The 20,370-nt window shown below is 28.2% G+C and overlaps 2 protein-coding genes across 2 annotated transcripts; both read right to left on the bottom strand.

Annotated features, from left to right (window-relative positions):
• Positions 1-12,106: 12,106 nt before the first annotated feature.
• On the bottom strand, positions 12,107-16,162 carry LOC119602746 (probable ATP-dependent RNA helicase kurz). The gene is made up of 5 exons (XM_037954431.1): positions 16,000-16,162; positions 15,751-15,942; positions 12,637-15,695; positions 12,367-12,569; positions 12,107-12,282 (listed from the first exon to the last, which is right to left on the bottom strand). Exons 1-5 carry the CDS (start codon positions 16,072-16,074, stop codon positions 12,197-12,199), a joined length of 3,615 nt encoding a protein of 1,204 aa, XP_037810359.1. The 5' UTR covers positions 16,075-16,162; the 3' UTR covers positions 12,107-12,196.
• A 302-nt stretch (positions 16,163-16,464) lies between these two features.
• LOC119602759 (histidine-rich glycoprotein) lies at positions 16,465-19,038 on the bottom strand. The gene is made up of 3 exons (XM_037954453.1): positions 19,021-19,038; positions 18,876-18,940; positions 16,465-16,822 (listed from the first exon to the last, which is right to left on the bottom strand). The coding sequence occupies exons 1-3, from the start codon at positions 19,036-19,038 to the stop codon at positions 16,465-16,467; spliced, it is 441 nt and encodes a 146-aa protein (XP_037810381.1).
• Between the last annotated feature and the right edge of the window lie 1,332 nt (positions 19,039-20,370).

The raw sequence follows: 20,370 nt of genomic DNA, 5'->3' as shown, positions 1-20,370 counted from the left end.
TAGTATTTTGTTAAAAATTGTTTAAAGTTTTAACAAATTTTTCAAGTTTTCTATAGTTTTTTTTATTATATTTATGGAAAACTATACAAATTTGTTACAAAACTCGAAATATTTGAAAACATAACCTTAAAATTTTTTCAATTATTTAAAATTAAAAGGTAAAAAAGTAAATTTTTATTATTTTTGAGTTAAATATTTATTAAATTTAAACAGTTTTGGATTATATTCAATATATGCTTGCTATTTGTTTGAAAATTGAAACAAATTTGTTAAAAAATGGACGTTTGTGAAAACATAACCTCAAAAAAACTTTTTAAAATTTGTTTAAATTTAATCATTTTATTATGTTTTCAATATTTTCTAAATAAATTTGTACAGTTTTAGGTTTTATACAAATTTTATTATGTTTTCAATATTTTCTAAATAAATTTGTACAGTTTTAGGTTTTATACAATATATGCTTGTTATTTGTTTGAAAATTGAAACAAATTTGTTAAAAAATGGACGTTTGTGAAAACATAACCTCAAAAAAAGTTTTCAAAATTTGTTTAAATTTAATAATTTTATTATGTTTTCAATATTTTCTAAATAAAATTGTACAGTTTTAGGTTTTATACAATATATGCTTGCTATTTGTTTGAAAATCTAAACAAATTTGTTAAAAAATAGAATTTTGTAAAAACATAACCTCAAAAAAAAGTTTTCAAAATTTGTTTAAATTTAATAATTTTATTATGTTTTCCATATTTTCTAAATAAATTTGTACAGTTTTAGGTTTTATACAATATATGCTTGTTATTTGTTTGAAAATCTAAACAAATTTGTTAAAAAAATGGAAGTTTGTGAAAACATAACCTCAAAACAAATTTTTCAAAATTTGTTTAAATTTAATAATTTTATTATGTTTTCAATATGGTTTTAAATAAATTTGTACAATTTTAGGTTATATTCAATATATACTTGCTATTTGTTTGAAAATCTAAACAAATTTGTTAAAAAATTGAATTTTGTGAAAATATAACCTCCAAAAAATTATTTTTTTTTCAAAATTTGTTTAAATTTAATAATTTTATTAGGCTTTCAATAATTTATTTTACATTTCAAATCATGTTTACTATATTTAGTTGGAATTATATATTATTTTTTTATAAAAAATTGCAAACTTTCAAAACCTTAAAATAATTAAAAATTTTCAACATTAAACTGTTACCTAAAGTTTCTTTAGTCAATTAGGGCCCCTAAAAACCAATAATCTTTAAATTATTTTAATATTTCAAATTAGTATTATAAATTTTACTAAAATTCCCAAAAGTTTCAAGTTTCTTTAGCAGTTTTCTGAAAATTTCTTTGAAATTGACGAATATATAAGGAAAAAAATGAGTTCCCTTAACCCCTAACAACGGTTATTTGTTAAAAATTTGTTTAAGATTTATTTATCAAGCGTTTCATTGTTTTCTTAGAAAAGAAGTGTAAATAAAACTTTTTATTAAAAAAAGTTATTACTAAACTTTAAGCTGTAAATAGGTATTTGTTAATTTTGCTTATAAAAAAAGTAATTTAATTAATTAAATATGGTTGTTCATTTAACATAAAAACAAACAAAAGATATATATAAATTATTATAAAGAAAGTTATTTAAAAAACAGGGTTATTTGTTTAATTTAATTATAATGTATTATTAAAAATATAATAAATATATAAATAAACAAAAAAGTTTTGTTAAATATTGTAACATATACTTATATATATATAAAAACAAAAATTCTTTACAACTGCTTTATTTAGCTGGCATAAATCTCTATGTTAAATTTAATATAAAAAAACAAAACAAAAAAATGTATTATAAATTTAATTAAAAAAACAAATAATTATATATAAATTAGTTATATAGAAAAACAAATAATACTCCATTTTGTAAACGAGTTTTTTTTTACTATTCTCAAAGCCAACAAAACGAGTTTTTCTTTAACTAATATTATGTTTTTCAATACTTTTTAAAACCCCAGAAATATGTATTATTTAAAGTTTTTAACAGCACAGAGTTGTGTTTTTTTAACTAAAAAAGCTTATAGTGTTTCAAATTTTATAAAAACTATAAAAACATCTTTATAAAAATAGCTCTATTTTAAAAAGAAATTTCATTTTTTAAAAACTATCTGCTATAAAAGGGTTTTATACAAGAAACGGTTTAACTAACAACTTTTTTCCCGAACATAACCTCAAAAGTGAAGTTTTTAAACACAATTTTGTAACCTTTGTTAAACAACTTTTAGCATTAAATGGTTTACAAAGTTGTTTTTTGTTTAATCTCAGTCTCTGGTGTTAAGAATGAACAAAACTAGTGCAATAGCAAATGTTTCCAAAAACATAACCTCCAAAAAATAAATGGAAAGGCGATTTTAAACTCCATTCTGTGTTTTTTGACATAAAAAGTTTATTTTTAACAATATTTTGTTTTATTTTTAAACTCTGCAATTAAAATTAATTCTTAACAGTTAAATAAACAATTTTTTTTCCAACCTAACCTCAAAATGCCAGTTCTAACCTCAATTTTGAAATTTTTGTTAAAGAACTTCTAAAAAAATAGTGATTTACAAAGGTTTTTTTTGTTTAAACTTAGTTTTTGGTATTAAAAATTCGAAAAATAGTTCAATAGCAATCGCTTTTCCAAAACATAACCTACAAAAAAGGAAAATAAGCGATTTTAACCTCAATTTTGAGTTTGTTTGCATAAAAACTTCTACAGTTAAGTGATTTATAAAGATTTGCTATTGAAATTAAGTCTCAACAGTTTAACCCACAACTTTTTTTTCAAAACTTAACCTTAAAAATGCCAGTTCTAAACTCAATTTTGAAATTTTTTGTAAAAATTTGCGATTTAAAAAAACAATTTCGTTTAAAACCCTTTTTATGACTTTCTCTTAAAAAATAGTGTAATTTCTTTAATTTTTTCAATTTTCTCAATAGAGCTAAACAAAAAAATTTATATAAAATAAAAAAAAAATAAATATTAATTATGTATTTAACAAAAAAACAAAATAGTTTTTAAGTTTATATAAATAGTTAAAAAGAAAAGTAAAGAAAAACAAAAAAAAAAAAGCTCTCATGTTGCCTTACAAAATTAGACTGATTTTTCTAACAAATATTAATAAAAAAGAAATTAAAGTAAAAAATAAAACAATTATAAACTAAACATAAAATTTAACAAAATAGTTAATTAAAAACAAACTAAACAAAAATTTCCTTGATTTTTTAAAAGCTCTAAACAAAATATTTATTCCCACTTCAAAACTATAAAAAATAAATAAACATACAAAAAAAAAAAAAAAAAAAATTAAAAACATTTTATAAAATTACCCAAAGATCATGATTTCTTTTTATATAAACAATTTTTTTTAATTTAATTAAAAATATTTATTTTGAAAAACCCCCTTTTTTATAACTTAATTTTTATTTTTTTTTTTTTTATAAATTATAACAAAAAAAAACATATCAATTATGTAAATTAATAAAATAACAAAAAAAAAAAAAAAAATATTTTTTATAAACAAAAAAATCTATATTGGTGCGTATTTTTAATTTTAAGTTTTCTTTTTCTCTTAATTTAAAAAAAAACTTTTCAATAACTATTCATAAGTTCTTTAAATTATAAAACTATTTATAACAAACAAAAAAAAAAACAAAAATTAAATAAATTATTATAATTATTAAAGGTTTAACTACATTTTAAAGAATTTGAAATTTATTAAAATAACAAAAAAAAAAAAAAAAAACAAAACTAATAAACATTTTAAAACTCTATGTTATAATAATATGCTAAAAAATAATAACCGTTTGTTTAATATATTTAAAAGTAAAATTATAAATTATATATCAACAATATTAGCTTTGTAAATATACATATACAACCAATAACTATATTTAAACAAGAAAAAAACAAAAACAGAAATATTGAACAAATTATGTAAAATTAATTATTAATATACTATAACTACTATTATGAAACAAAACAAAAAAGAAAACGGAAAAACAAAAAAATAATTGAAATATTATTGAGTTAATAAAAAGAAAATTATTAAAAAAAATTATTAAAGTTTTATAATTTAGTTTACATTTATAGTTAAAGCCACCCTAGTTCTTATAAACTAAAAGATAAGGCAGCGCAAAATAAAACGTTGAAACAGTTCACACAAAAAAAGAGATAAAAGAGTAAAAAAACATGCAAATTGAAGAACAGTTACAAAAAAACGTTAAAACGGTTCTTTAAAATCATACGGTAAAACAGTTCACAACATAAAATTGAAAGAAAGTATTAAAGATGTTAAAACAGTTCTCTTAAATGAAAAGGTAAAACTGTTTTTAAAAATCTATCTCAACAAAAAACCGAAAAAAACACTGCCAAACCTACAAAATCGCTTAAACCGCAAATGACAATCGCTTAAACAAGTAATGACAATCAAGCTGGCAACATTAAATCTTAAAAATAAAAACATAGTGGCAGCTTAAACAAAATAATACTGACAGTTAAGCAATGACATAAACCTTAATAAATACTGGCAACACTAAAAATCAAATGTCTATTACTACTAATGGCAATTGTTTTCACATAATATTGCAAAAAGTAAAAAAATAAACATTTCTTGTTTTAGTAAAGGCAATTTTATTTAAAAAATTCTATAAAATTGTAAAAGATTTTACATAAATTATCACTTTAATTTCCTATTTCCTAAACTGCAATTAAAACAACTTCCTTTCGGAGAAAAAAACTCAGCTTACACTCAATTAATTACACAAACTCTCTTACAAACTCCATTACATGCAATTTTTTGTTCTTTTTGCTATTCTTTTGTTTACTTTGCACACTTGTTGCTCTCACAACAACACAATAAACATAAATAAAATAGGGCATTTATAGAGTTGTTTGTTTTGTTATTGTGACGTCATGGACAAATACAGCACAAACATTGCATGCAAATTCTTGCACTTTCTATTGTTGTTCTCTTCTTGAAATTGATTTCTTTACCAGTTTCACTTCTTGATTCTGTCAATTTAGTTTAAATAAAGCAGTCAATCAGTTCACGCGTTAATTTTAAATTGTTAAAAAATGTAATAAAAGTGTTATTAAAAGTTAATATTTACGGTAAAAATTATTAAAGTAATAATAAATTAATAGTATAAAGAGTAATTTTATTGTCATTAAGGAACATTTAAAAAATAAAAATTGTTTTCAATGCAAGAGGTAGCAGAGGCCGGCCTTGGCAGGTAAGTACCTCATATTGGTTCTGCTATTAAAAGTGATCCGGAACAGTACAGTTTAGACTAAAAATGTTATTTGAATAGTTTATCTAATAAATATAAAACAATTTTTATTAATTTGTTAATATTTAATAGAAAAAAATATATTTTCCCTAAAGGCAATTTGTTGGTGCTTGCTACTTCATTATTTGTTTTTTTTTGCATTGTGTATGAAGTGTATGTGTATGTTTGTTTTTGTGAGAATAATTGTTATTGTTTTTTAGTGCATTTAAACAAATGTTTCTTTTGTTATTGTGACGTCATGTACAAAGCAAGCACAAACATTGCATGAAAATTCTTGAACTTGATGTTGTTATTGTTCTCTTCTTGCAATTGCTTTGTTTACCCTTTTCACTTGTTGCCATTCTGTCAATTTAGTTGAAATAAAGCAATCAATCAGATCACGCGTTAATTTTAAGACGGCATTTAATTAAATTGTTAAAAAATCTAATAAAAGTGTTATTAAAAGTTAATATATAAAGTAAAAATTATTAAAGTAATATTAAATTAATAGTGTAAAGTGTAATTTTTTAGTTATTAAAGAAAATTTTATAAAATAAAATTTTTTGCAAAAGCAAGAGGTAGTAGCCGCCGGCTGTGGCTGGGTAAGTACCTTATATGGGTTTTGCTATAAAAACTGTTCCGGAACAGAATATTTTAGATTAAAAATGTTATTTGAATAGTTTTTTAAAGAAATATAAAACAATTTTGATAAATATCTTAATATTTAAAAGAAAAAATTATATTTTTTCTGAAATGCAATTTGTTGGTACATGCTAGTACGTCATGATTTGTCAAGTATATGTGTGTGTTTGTTGTTGTTTGTGAGAATTATTTTTATTGTTTCTTAATGCATTTACAGAGTTTTCTGTTTTGTTATTGTGACATCATGGACAAAGAATGCACAAACATTACATGCAAATTCTTTTACTTGCTGTTGTTGTTCTTTTTTTGCAGTTGCTTTGTTTACCTTTTTCACTTCTTGCTCTTCTGTCAATTTAGTTTAAAGAAAGCAATCAAACAGATCACGCGTTAATTTTAAGACGGCATTTAATTAAATAGTTAAAAAATGTTAAAAGTTATTAATTATTAAATTAATAGTGTAAAGTGTAATTTAATAGTGATTAAAGAAAATTTTTGAAATAAAAGTTTTTTTCAAATACAAGAAGCTGCAGCCGCCGGCCGTAGCCGGGTAAGTATTGGTTTTACTATAAATAGTGTTCCGGAACAGGATATTTTAGACTAAAAATGTTATTTGAATACTCCATTTAAGAAATATAAAACAATCTTGGTTAATTTCTTAATATTTGGTAGAAAAAATTATATTTTTTCGTAAATAATATTTGTTTGTGCTGGCTACGTCATTATTTGTTCTGTTTTTTTTTTGCATTGAGTATGAAGTTTATGTGTGTGGTTGTTATTGTTTGTGAGAATAATTGTTATTGTTTCATAGGGTATTTATAGAGTAGTTTGTTTTGTTATTGTGACGTCATGGACAAACATTGCATGCAAATTCTTGTACTTGCTGTCGTTATTGTTCTCTTCATGCAATTGCTTTGTTTACATACCTTTTTCACTTGTTGCCGGCTGCAGCCGCCGGCCGTAGCCGGGAAAGTGCCTCCTATTGGTTTTGCTATAAAAACTGTCCCGGAACAGGATATTTTTGATTATAAATGTTATTTGAATAGTTTATTTAAGAAATATAAAACAATATCGGTTAATTTGTTAATATTAATTAGAAAAAATTATATTTTTCCTATATACAATTTGTTGGTGCTAGCTACGTCATTTTGTTCTGTTTGTTTTGCATTGAGTATGAAGTGTATGTGTGTGTTTGTTGTTGTTTGTGAGAATAATTGTTTTTCTTTCTTGGGGCATTTATAGAGTGTTTTGTTATTATGACGTCATGGACAAACCAAGCACAAACATTGCATGCAAATTCATGCACTTGATGTTGTTGTTCTCTTCTTGCAATAGCTTTGTTTACCTTTTTCACTTGTTGATATTCTGCCAATTTAGTTGAAATAAAGCAATCAATCAGATCACGCGTTAATTTTAAGACGGCATTTAATTAAATTGTTAAAAAACTAATAAAAAAAGTTATTGATTATTAAAATAATATTGAATTACTAGTGTAAAGTGTAATTTTATAGTTATTAAAGGAAATTTTATAAAATAAAAGTTTTTTTCATTGCAAGAAGTTGCAGCCGCCGGCCGTAGCCGGGTAAGTACCTCCTATTGGTTTTGCTATAAAAGTGTTCCGGAACAGGATATTTTAGACAAAAAATGTTATTTGAATAGTTCATTTAAGAAATATAAAACAATTTTGGTTAATTTCTTAATATTTGGTAGAAAATTTTATATTTTTCTCTAAATGCAATTTGTTGGTACTTGCTACGGCATTGTTCGTTCTGCTTTTTTTTGCATTGAGTATGAAGTGTATGTGTGTGTTTGTTGTTGTTTGTGAGAATAATTGTTATTGTTTCTGCATTTATAGTTTTCTGTTATTGTTATTGTGACGTCATGGACAAAGCATGCACAAACATTACATGCAAATTCTTTTACTTGCTGTTGTTGTTCTTTTTTTGCAATTGCTTTGTTTACCTTTTTCACTTCTTGCTCTTCTGTCAATTTAGTTTAAAGAAAGCAATCAAACAGATCACGCGTTAATTTTAAGACGGCATTAATTAAATTGTTAAAAAACTTGTTAAAAGTTATTAATTATTAAAGTAATATTAAATTAATAGTGTAAAGTGTAATTTTATAGTGATTAAAGAAAATTTTTGAAATAAAAGTTTTTTTTCAAATGCAAGAAGCCGCAGCCACCGGCCGTAGCCGGGTAAGTACCTCCTACTGGTTTTGCTATAAAAAGTGGTCCGGAACAAGATATATTGAACAAAAAATCTTATTGGAACAGTTAGTTTAATAAATATAAAACAATTGTGGTTAATTTGTTAATATTTAGTAGAACAAATTATATTTTTCCTTAAATGTAATTTGTTGGTACTACGTCATTGTTCTGTTTTTTTTTTTGCATTGTGTATGAAGTGTATGTGTGTTTGTTGTTGTTTGTGAGAATCATCGTTATTGTTTCTTAGGTCATTTACAGAGTTGTTTATTTTGTTATTGTGACGTCATGGACAAAGCATGCACAAACATTACATGCAAAATTTATTATTTGCTGTTGTTGTTTTTGTTATTCTCTTGCAATTGTTCTGTTTACCTTTTTCACTTGTTGCTCTTCTGTCAATAGAGTTATTTATTTTATTTGTATTGTGACGTCATGGACAAAGCAAGCACAAACATTGCATGCAAATTCTTCAACTTTTTGTTGACTTTGTTTTATTTATTTTCTTTAGCTAAGGCACATATTACTTATTTACAATTATTGTTGGAAGTGATTGCAAACTAATTTTATCTTTTTCTCTTCTCATTCCAGGTTTCCTTTAGGTTTTATATAGATGGTTTACAAGCTCTTGTGATAATAGTTAAAAGAAGTGAAGCTAGAAAAGTGAGTGATAAAAGTGTTTTAATTAGAGAAAAATGTGTAAAAATGTTTATTGCCCTAAAATAAAAATATGGCCTTTTTAAAAAATGTGATAAAGTGTTTAAAAAGTGTTTAATTAAGGTTGGTTTTCGAAACGGTTCCTATTTTTGTGTTGTTTTTTGTGTAATTTCGGAGATTGGTTTAAAATTTTCAAAAATGTAAAGTATGTCATTAAGAAAAGTAACGCGACTTTAAATCGTTTTTGTGTAGTAGCAATAATTAATAATTCTGTAAAATGTTAACGCGACTTTAAATCATGTTTAGTTCGGTTACGGAATGTTGACACAAATGAATAGTTTAGTAATGTAACGCGACTTGAAATCGTTTTATTAATCGTTAAGTTCGGTAACGAGTAATCAACCTTAGAGAAAAAATATAAATGTAATTTCTAATGGGCAATATTAATAAAAAATGTGTGTAAAAAATAAAGAAAATTAAAAATAAAAGTAAAAGTAAATTTGTCGGAAATTAATAGGAATCTGATCATAAAATCTTATCAACCAACACTTGAAGCAGCAGAATCTAGGTAAGTTTAGCTGTTTTATATATAAAAACTGAAATTTTCTATTATAAATTTATAAAAAAACTTACATTTAATAAAAATTTACAAAAATCTTCTGGAAAAATTAAATTTGCAAAAATGTTCTATTATATAAAGAAATTTACCATTAATATTCTGTTCTATAGAGAAATTTACTTTAAATTGATAAATTTTAATTAATTTTTTATATTAAAAATAGAAATTTACTAGACTATAAACTAGACTATAGACTAGACTATAGACTAGACTATAGACTAGACTATAGACTAGACTATAGACTAGACTATAGACTAGACTATAGACTAGACTATAGACTAGACTATAGACTAGACTATAGACTAGACTATAGACTAGACTATAGACTAGACTATAGACTAGACTAGACTATAGACTAGACTAGACTAGACTATAGACTAGACTATAGACTAGACTATAGACTAGACTATAGACTAGACTATAGACTAGACTATAGACTAGACTATAGACTAGACTATAGACTAGACTATAGACTAGACTAGACTATAGACTAGACTAGACTAGACTATAGACTAGACTATAGACTAGACTATAGACTAGACTATAGACTAGACTATAGACTAGACTATAGATTAGACTATAGACTAGACTATAGACTAGACTATAGACTAGACTATAGACTAGACTATAGACTAGACTATAGACTAGACTATAGACTAGACTAGACTAGACTATAGACCTAGACTATAGACTAGACTATAGACTAGACTATAGACTAGACTATAGACTAGACTATAGACTAGACTATAGACTATACTATAGACTATGAAGACTAGACTAGACTAGACTATAGATTAGACTATAGACTAGACTATAGACTAGACTGTAGACTAGACTATAGACTAGACTATAGACTTGACTATAGACTTGGCTATAGACTTAGACTATAGACTTTGGTTAAAGAAACTTAAAAAATGGCCTTATCCCAACTTTTGTTACACATTTGCAAGTGGAAGTAGTTGTTAAAGATGCGACTTCTAGATGAGGGCCTTCCACATGCATACATAATTTTTTGCTTTGCATAAGAAAAAACCTAATATTTTCCAATTAATTTCCTTCAATTTTTATCTAACTCGTTTAAAGAATGTTTTTATCATTAGTAATTTACATATTATTTTTCACTGCTTGTTAACTGTTAACTGTTTTACCTCCTTAAAATGTTATACCGGAAATAAATTGCTTTGTTTACATTTATAGTATAGTCACCATAGTTCATATAAATCAAAGGTAAGGCAGTGTACAACAAAAGGAATAGTGTGTACATTACTAAACAGCGTTTAAACAGTTCCCTTAAATCTATAGGTAAAGCAGTACAAACAGAATCGTTAAAACGGTTCTTAAAATAATTTGGTAAAACAGTTCATATGCTGCAGTTGAAATAACGGTACCTTTTTTCTGCTGCAATGAGAGAGTGATAACTTTGGTAAAACAGTTCTCTTATATGAGTAGGCAAAACAGTTTTTAGTTTTACGAAAGAGTGAGAAAGAAAATATCACAAAAAAATGGTGACGCTTGCGTTCGGTAGTGTAAAATTTGTCAGTAAATTTGTTAAATTTCAAAAAATAAAGTTAAAGCTGAAATAATTTAATAAAATTATAAAAAATGTATTAAATAAAATATTTAGTATTAAGTGAAAGTGTTTGTGTAGAAAGTAAAGTGTTTTTTAATGGTAAAAATATCATGTAAAAAGTGGCTTGGTGTGGTAGTCAAAGTTTGCAAAGGTAAATTAGCAAAAGAAAAAAAAAATTAAAAAATAAGCTAAATAATGAAAGCCACAGGTGTTTTAATAAAGTAAATTGAAAATATAAAGAATATGCGTGATGAAAATATCAATTAAATAAAAATTCAAAGGTTTTTAAAGTAAAGCAAAAAATCATGTGTGTGGGAGCCCCCATGTGTCCGGGTCAGTGGTGAATGGTCACTAGTAGTTCTCCAATCAATAATAGAAGAAAAAATAAAATAGAAGAAAAAAATATAAGGGTTTTTAAAAGCAAAGCTAAAAATTACAATTGTGGTAGATTCTATCAAGCCGAGACAATGGTGAATGTCCTTTTGGCCCGGTTTAAACACAAAATCATCTGCTATAAGTGAGCTGCAGCTTTACAAATCTATTTCCACTTGCAAATACGTGACAGCAGTTAAGGTAAGTGTCTTTTTAAATATATTTTAAGGTTTTTGTTGACTTGAGATTCCCATGTACTTTGGAACTTGGCTTGCTAGAAAAATTCTCTCGGAAGAAGATATTTTTCAAAAAATTAGTAACTTATATCTCTAGTCAATTAGTACACTAGTCAGAAGTCTTGTAGGAATACAAATGTTGAAATAATTTAAGAAAGAAGGTGTCTGGTTGGGTACAATAGGTTGTCAGCTGTTAAGAGTGAGACAAGAGAAAGTCACGATGTATCCCTTTACAAACTGTTTGTGGGGAATCAATAAGAGAAAAGATACTATCATATTCTATTATAAAAACATACATCCTTGTCCTTATGAAGGTATACAACATACTCCAGCAGATTCCTCAATTTATTATGGAAGAGACCAAGTATTATTAGTTATTTTAGCTCCACAAAGGGCTTTTTTAGTCCGGAAAGCTACTTCTACCTTTGTATCTTTCTTTTTTATAAAAACTCTGTTAATGTTACTCTTTGGAACTTAGGATTTTTGCTTTAACACATAAAAGATTATAATTAATTTTAATATTTTGTTAATTTTATTTCATTTCTTATTCAACATTTTTATAAAATTAAAAGTATTTTTCAAATTCTCTTAAAAATCAACTAATCTAATTTGGTGGGTGGCCATATGGGCGTCAATTCTGACAGGGAAACATCATACAACATATTGTGGTATTCTTCCAAAAGGACTGAAAGGAAAAAAAGAAAATTTTTATAAATTAAACAAATTCAAGAAACATTACTTTAAATTTCTTTCAAAAATTATAACTTACAATTAGGATTATTTTTCCAGGCTTCCAATAGCTTCTCCCTGGTATTTATACGTTTAGACATAAAGCATCTTTTGAATTTCATAATATTTTCATTCAAATTAGACCAACTTTTGGTTAAGGAAGAGGGTGTAGATTTCAATTTCGATTTAAAAGGTAAAAGTTGAGGACACACCTGACCATCCAACACAAACATGGCAAAATAACTGGAAAATAAATAAAAACAGTTTTAATTTTTCTTCTAACTTTTTAAACTAAAAAAAAAATACTCACCAAAAAGCCTTTTCCTCCATAGGCATTTCAATTTCTGTTAACGGCAACTCCCAGCCGGCCTTGCCAAAGGTGGCATCCACAAAACAATAAACCTTACCCTCTTCGGCTTTGTAGCGGGGTAAAGGCTCCTCTTTAATGCTTCTAATATTGCACAATAAGGGAGCATACAGCAACAACCATTCTGGTTCTATGGCGGTAATGCCTCTTATAAACATTTTTGTAGAATCACCATTTTGTATTTCATAGGCTTCTTGGTATATAACCCATTCGGGTAGTTTTTGTTTGAGCACGGAGGAGGAGTGCATAAATACCGGTTCTTCCATATCCAAGCAGTTGTAAGCATATTTAAGTCTACGCTTTTCCTCTTTATCACTTATATCCGCTAAAGAAACTTTGCGTGCTACTTTGTCACCCATGCCGGCCAAAAGAATTTGTCTTAAAAATCTAGCTTGAGCATCAGAGGGAGGTGCCATAGAGGGGTCCACACTGAGGTCAACATTATTAATGCTTAAATTAATTTCATTAGTCAATTGTACTCTCAGCTTACGCACTTCGGTAATGGCTTTATGTCTTAAGCCATTTTCAGCACAGAATTTTACCAGTTCCCCCTTCGAGCCGGCATATTCAGCAGCACCCACTGCCCTTAACAAAACCATGGGATCACCCAGTAATTGGTAATTGCCAGTAGAAGCCCATGACTGTCTTTTCTTTTGCCATTTGCCCAATGTAAGAGCGGCCTCATCTTTTTCACGATCAAAATTAACTTCCATTAAAACCTCCTGCACCGATAAAGCAGCCACCAAACACACGGTGTAGGATAAAAGATTTTGTTGATGAGACAAAGCCAACATTTTGCCAAAACGAGGAGCTACAGGAAATCTGGAAATGATGTGACCCAAACGGGAAACTTTAGGTGGTATATCTTTAAGTGAAGACGAGGGCTCAGTAACTTTTTCCAAGGCCCCTAAGATAACTAAACGTTTTTCTGCAGCCTGCAGTTGTACTGTATCGGGTGGTGAAGGAAAAGGGAAGTTTATAACACGGTCTATGCCCATGCAACGCATTTGCAGCATTAAATCATCAACCGGTTTCTTTTGTATATCAGGCACTGAGAAATCCTCAAATTCATCATTGTACACAGCACTGGAATAAAGTCTATAACAGTGGCCAGCACTAACTCTACCAGCACGGCCGGCTCTTTGATCTGCTGAAGCTTTAGAAGTATAAGTTACCACAAAAGCACTAACACCGGTAATTTTGTCATACAGACGGGTCTTTTGTTTGCCACAATCCACCACATACTTGATGTTGGGTATAGTCAAAGAAGTTTCGGCCACATTGGTGCTAACCACACAAACACGTGTACCCTCGGGTGCAGGCTGGAAAATGCGATTCTGTTTTTCTGAGGACAGCAAGGAGTACAAAGGTAAAACCCATAAAGGTTGTTTGGTAGTAGAGGCAGCCACATCCTCATCCATAACATTAGGATTTTCATCATCCTCTTCATCATCTAAATCATCTACTTCTGGATCAGCATTTTCTGCATCAGAATCTTGATTCTCCAATAAATCGGCCTCAGTATCATCACCAGGTAGTTTGTAATCATCTAAATTGATTTTGGGTAAAGCCAATTGGGACAAAAACTTCTTTTTCGATTTGCGTACATTGCGTATGGCACGCTTCATATCAAATTCATCATCGGTATCAGGTTTGTCTTGGGCCCCAACTTCTTCCTCTTCTTTTTTGGTAGCTTTATCCTCGTTCTGTTCTTTTTTATTGTCATCCAGCTTTTTGTAGGGGAAAGTCCTTCTTAACTTGCGCACCAATTGGTTAACTTCCTGCTGGCCGGTGACAAAGATTAAGATACCACCTTCTGGTAGTTTGGAATGGATCTTCACTGTTTTCCTATAGGCCTCTTCTACATAATTATCCGGAGTACGTTTTTGGAAATGTATGGTCACTGGAAACTGCCTGGCTTCCACTTTTATTAAAGGAGGAGGAATTTTAAATAATCTCGAGTTGGAGGTGAAATCTTCTACCCGCAAAGTGGCCGACATAATAATCAATTTCAAAGGATTGCCTCCTCTCTTAAGTCTTAGCGGTACTATTCTGGATAGAAGACCCACCAAAATGTCAGTATAAGAACTTCTTTCGTGAGCCTCATCCAATATAATAACCGAATAGTTTTTGAGTAAAAAGTCCGATTCAATTTCCTTGAGTAAGACACCATCGGTCATGAATTTGATTTTAGTTTCCGGTGTAACATTACCCTCAAAACGTATAAGATAGGATACCTCCTTTTCGCTCAGATTCATTTCCTGACCCACACGTTTAGACATGGCTATGGCGGCCACACGTCTTGGCTCTGTTATGCCTATTAATTTACCATTTTCACAGTAACCTGCTTCATAGAGGAATTGAGGTATTTGGGTAGTTTTACCAGAACCTGTTTCACCAGCAACTATTATAATATTGTTTTCATTAATGACCTCCATTACTTGTTGTTCTTCTGCCAATATGGGCAATTTTAAACGGGCCGCCTGAATTTCGGGATCACGTACTACGGGCACATAAACAGTGGGTCTGGCAGGGGCTAATGATTTGGGAGTTTCCTTCTTAGGAGTTTCCTCAAGTTTTTTAGATTTTGTGGGCTTTTCTTCCTGGATTATTTGCTGTTCTTTTGCATCGATTTTTTCTGTTATTTCTTTAATTTCTGCCTTAGGCTCCTCCTCTTCTTCCTCCTCCTCGTCTTCCTCATCTGTGGTTTCATCATCATCATCCTCTTCCATACCCACTATATTGGGATTTTTACGTTTGGCATTTAACTCAGCCTCTTCTTCTAGTAAAAGCTTCCGTTTGGCTGCCCCTTTAATGGAACTTATTTTGCCACCTACAGCCACTTTTACATTTTGTTGTCTTTGTTGTTTTTTGGCCATTAATTCTTCTAAAGAATCTAATTTTTTAACACCCACTGTTTGCACCTGACTGATGGAAGTATACTGTTTCAATTCTGTCTCAGAAACTTGCACCTTGGCCAAGGCTTCCAATAAACCGGCGCGCTTTATAAAGAAATATTTTAATTAACAATTTTTTACAAATGTAATAAAAACTCACCCCTTCCTTCTTCTTTTTCTTATCCACTATGGCCTGCAAATGTTTTCTTTGCTTTTTGGTCAAGATTTTCACATTTTGTCGGTGCTCCACTTTAATTTTAGTGGCCCGTTTTTGGGAGGGCAATATCAAAGCATTCGATTCATCATAACCAGCTCCGGAGCCCTCAGCCAATTCTGATAATTCCAATTTTACCTGTTGCCCAACAAAAAATTAATTCTCAGAAATTCAGGGAAAAATAAAATTACTTACATCTTTTAAACCAGAATTATCCACTATAGTTTGCGGATTTTGTCTAGCCTTAGCATTATACACTTTTTTACCCATTTTTTCTATAAAATTTTACATAAATTTATAAAAATGTAAAAATCACACAAATTCTCTGCAGCAGCAAACGCACGTTTTTTCTTTTTGCTCTCTGTTTGTACAATAAACATAAACACATGTTGTTGTTGTCAAAACTGCCTAAACGACACATAACAGCTGTTGGCACTGTTTTATCAACAGGGTGTAGCATAATAACACATAAACTTATACAAAAAGTAAACAACCCGTTTTATCATAAAATATTTTTTAGCATTCTGTTTATTTTGTAACAAATAACTAATTTTTAACTTTTTACTAATTTTAAATATTATTTTACATTACTTTCAATTAAATATAACTTATTATTTATTTTCACTATTAAACTAATGTCCTTTATAACTTTATAAAAAACTAATGCCTTGTTTCTATAAAATCATCATCGACTTCCTCATCATGTGACTTATGCTCATAATTATGATGATGATGTACATGTTCCTCTTCATGATCCTCCTCATATTCCTTAACCGGTTCTACATGCTTATGTTTGTGTTGATGTTCATGTTTTGCCTCATGATGATGATGATGTTCATGTGAGACTTGTTCCTTTTTTATAACCGGATGATGATGCTCCTCGATGATTTTCTTTTCCTCTTTGAGAACAATCGGTTTGTGATGATGATGGATGTGTTTGATGACGGTGTGTGTATGTTTTTCGATCTTTTTATGGATGGGTACGTGTATGACGATTTTTTTCTTCTTTTGATGTTTGCTGGTAGGGAAAGATGAAGAAGTAATTTGAAGTTGTTAGTGGTTTTTAACTTCATTTTAATGAGATTTTAAAGTGTTTTGTTTTAGGTTAGTAAAAGAAAGACTATGCCCCAGTCTAGTGAGGAGTCTGAAGTCAAGAGGAGTCAAGTTTATAGTATATAGTTAGTTAATACTATAGTCTGGACTTTAGTTTAGACTATAGTCTAGACTATAGTTTAGTCTACAGTATGGACTATAGTTTGGACTATAGTTTAATCTACAGTAGTAGTTTAGTCTATAGTCTGGACTATAATTTAGTCTATAGTTTGGAATATAGTTTAGTCTATAGTCTGCACAATAGCTTAGTTTATAGTCTGGACTATAGTTTAAAGTCTGAACTATAGTTTAGTCTTTAGTCTGGACTAAAGTTTAGTCTATAATCTAGACTAAAGCTTAGTCTATATTCTGGACTATAGTTTAGTCTATAGTCTGGAATATAGTTTAGTCTTTAATCTGGTTTATAGTTTTGTCTACAGACTATAGTCTAGTCTACAGTATAGTCTATGGTCTAGTCTATAGTCTGGTCTATAGTCTAGTCTATAGTCTAGTCTATAGTCTAGTCTATAGTCTAGTCTATAGTCTAGTCTATAGTCTAGTCTATAGTCTATAGTCTAGTCTATAGTCTACAGTCTAGTCTATAGTCTAGTCTATAGTCTAGTCTATAGTCTAAACTATAGTCTAAACTATAGTCTAGTCTATAGTCTAGTCTATAGTCTAGTCTATAGTCTAGACTATAGTCTAGTCTATAGTCTAGTCTATAGTCTAGTCTATAGTCTAGTCTATAGTCTAGTCTATAGTCTAGTCTATAGTCTAGTCTATAGTCTAGTCTATAGTCTAGTCTATAGTCTAGTCTATAGTCTAGTATATAGTCTAGTCTATAGTCTAGTCTATAGTCTAGTCTATAGTCTAGTCTATAGTCTAGTCTATAGTCTAGTATATAGTCTAGTCTATAGTCTAGTCTATAGTCTAGTCTATAGTCTAGTCTATAGTCTAGTCTATAGTCTAGTCTATAGTCTAGTCTATAGTCTAGTCTATAGTCTAGTCTATAGTCTAGTCTATAGTCTAGTCTATAGTCTATAGTCTAGCCTATAGTCTATAGTCTAGCCTATAGTCTATAGTCTAGTCTAGTCTATAGTTTAGCCTGGCCCATAGTCTAGTCTATAGTCTAGTCTATAGTCTAGTCTATAGTCTAGTCTATAGTCTAGTCTATAGTCTAGTCTATAGTCTAGTCTATAGTCTAGTCTATAGTCTAGTCTATAGTCTAGTCTATAGTCTAGTCTATAGTCTAGTCTATAGTCTAGTCTATAGTCTAGTCTATAGTCTAGTCTATAGTCTAGTCTATAGTCTAGTCTATAGTCTAGTCTATAGTCTAGTCTATAGTCTAGTCTATAGTCTAGTCTATAGTCTAGTCTATAGTCTAGTCTATAGTCTAGTCTATAGTCTAGTCTATAGCCTAGTCTATAGTCTAGTCTATAGTCTAGTCTATAGTCTAGTCTATAGTCTAGTCTATAGTCTAGTCTATCGTCTAGTCTATAGTCTAGTCTATAGTCTAGTCTATAGTCTAGTCTATAGTCTAGTCTATAGTCTAGTCTATAGTCTAGTCTATAGTCTAGTCTATAGTCTAGTCTATAGTCTAGTCTATAGTCTAGTCTATAGTCTAGTCTATAGTCTAGTCTATTGTCTAGTCTATAGTCAAGTCTATAGTTAAGTGTATAGTCTAGTCTATAGTCTGACCTAGTCTGACTGGTCTATAGTCTGGACTCTAACTAATTTGTTATTGATGTTATTTTGTTGATTTTTTACGCTTTAAGCCTGCCGCTTAATGTTTACATTCTAGGGAAAATGCTTGTTAGCAAACTAGGTTTGTTGTTTAAGTCTTTTGTTTATGTTAAACATTTTTACAGTTTCAGAGAATTAATAAACTAGTTTTTATTTAAACAACACACTTTTCTCTTTTTTAATAATTTCTCTGGGTAATTTCTTTGTCACTTCCGTTTCTTTTGAGTTTTACTCACCCAGCTTCCGCATAATTTGCATACATTAATAACGCCATGCCAATAACAACGAAAATTTTCCACAACTATGAATGAATTATAAAAATACATATATTTTTTTCTTTCTTTTTTTTAACAAAATACTTTTTCTCCATCGAGTCCTTACCATCACTCGACTGTTCATTTTACTGATTTTTCCAAAAAGAGGATGAGGAAAAAAACTTTATCTAGTTTAACTTTTTTTAAAAACTTGTTATTTTTTCTTTATAATTTTTCAAAAAGGGAAAAAAGAAAAGTAATTAGAAAACAAAAAAATGTTAAACTTCACACAACAACTGTAACACAAAAAATGATTAATAAATTGGCTTAAACAAGAGTTTTTATAACTTGAAGTGAGAAAATTTTTAACACTTTAAAAGGGGGAGGGAGGAGGTTTGAAATACTAAACAATTTGGCCAATATTTCTTTCGAACAAAAACTTACTTCCTTAGTTATGTTTTGTGTGAGTTTTAGTGGCAGGTAAAAATAATGTGTAAAAAAACAAAATAGCAGTGAGGCATGATCAGTGAGTTGCAACCGAGTTTTTCAGGCTTTACTTTTTTGTATTTTTTATTATTTGCTTTTAGGTTTCATTCAGTTTTATTAGGTTTTAAAGAGTCTCTTCTTTTTTTTCGTTTTTGTTTGCCAAAAACTTGGTGGGTGTTTTATTTATTTTTAAAATTTTATTTAATAATTATATTCATTTTAAAACTTAATATTTTAATTTAAAATGTTTGTTTAATTTGTTTGTGGCAAAACCATAACGGAAGCCTTATTTTCTTTTAAAGAAACTCAGCCAAACGGAAATGCTTTCAATTATTATCACAAGTCATTCCATAAACAATTTTAAATGTTTTATATGCGTAAAACAACAAAGCAACACACACGCATTGTTTTAATAAATTTTTAAACAATTTTCTTGCTATTTTCGCTATTCAATTTTCTATTTATAATATAATTAAGTTAAAGGAAAGAGTATTTACTGTTACAGGAATTATTAGTAGTTTCTTTATAAAATAAATTTGTTATTTATTTAAATTTTATATAGAAAATTAACTCTATTTTGTGGGGAAAACAAAAGGAGCAAAATTAAGTTTTTAAAAAAAGTTTGAACATTTTTTATTTGTTTATTTTTAAAATTAAAAAACCGTTAAGGTATTTTATTTATATTTTTCAACAATTTGTCATTAATATAAAACCAAGACCCAAGACCCATATTTATTTTAAATTCTTTAAATGAATAAGTTTTGTCACAAAATTTCTTTAATCGTTTGGTTTTTATCAGTTTTAGAACATTGTTAAAGTAATTTGTTAAAGTCGTAACAAACAAACAACTTTAATCAGTTACTACAACTGAAAAATGTCTTTAATCGAAAATATACTTTAACTGATTAATTTTTGTAACTTAATAAGTGAAAGTTTGTAGGATTTTCTCTAGTTAAAAAAAAAAAAATAAACTATTAATTTTCTGACTGAT

Source organism: Lucilia sericata, unplaced genomic scaffold (assembly GCF_015586225.1).
Source record: "Lucilia sericata isolate MDLA Ls3-8-SP2 unplaced genomic scaffold, ASM1558622v1 Contig000251F_arrow, whole genome shotgun sequence".
In the NCBI taxonomy this organism is placed as follows: Eukaryota; Metazoa; Arthropoda; class Insecta; order Diptera; family Calliphoridae; genus Lucilia; species Lucilia sericata.
The sequence above is the reverse complement of the archived record's forward strand: the minus strand, read 5'-3'. Positions and strand labels throughout refer to the sequence as shown.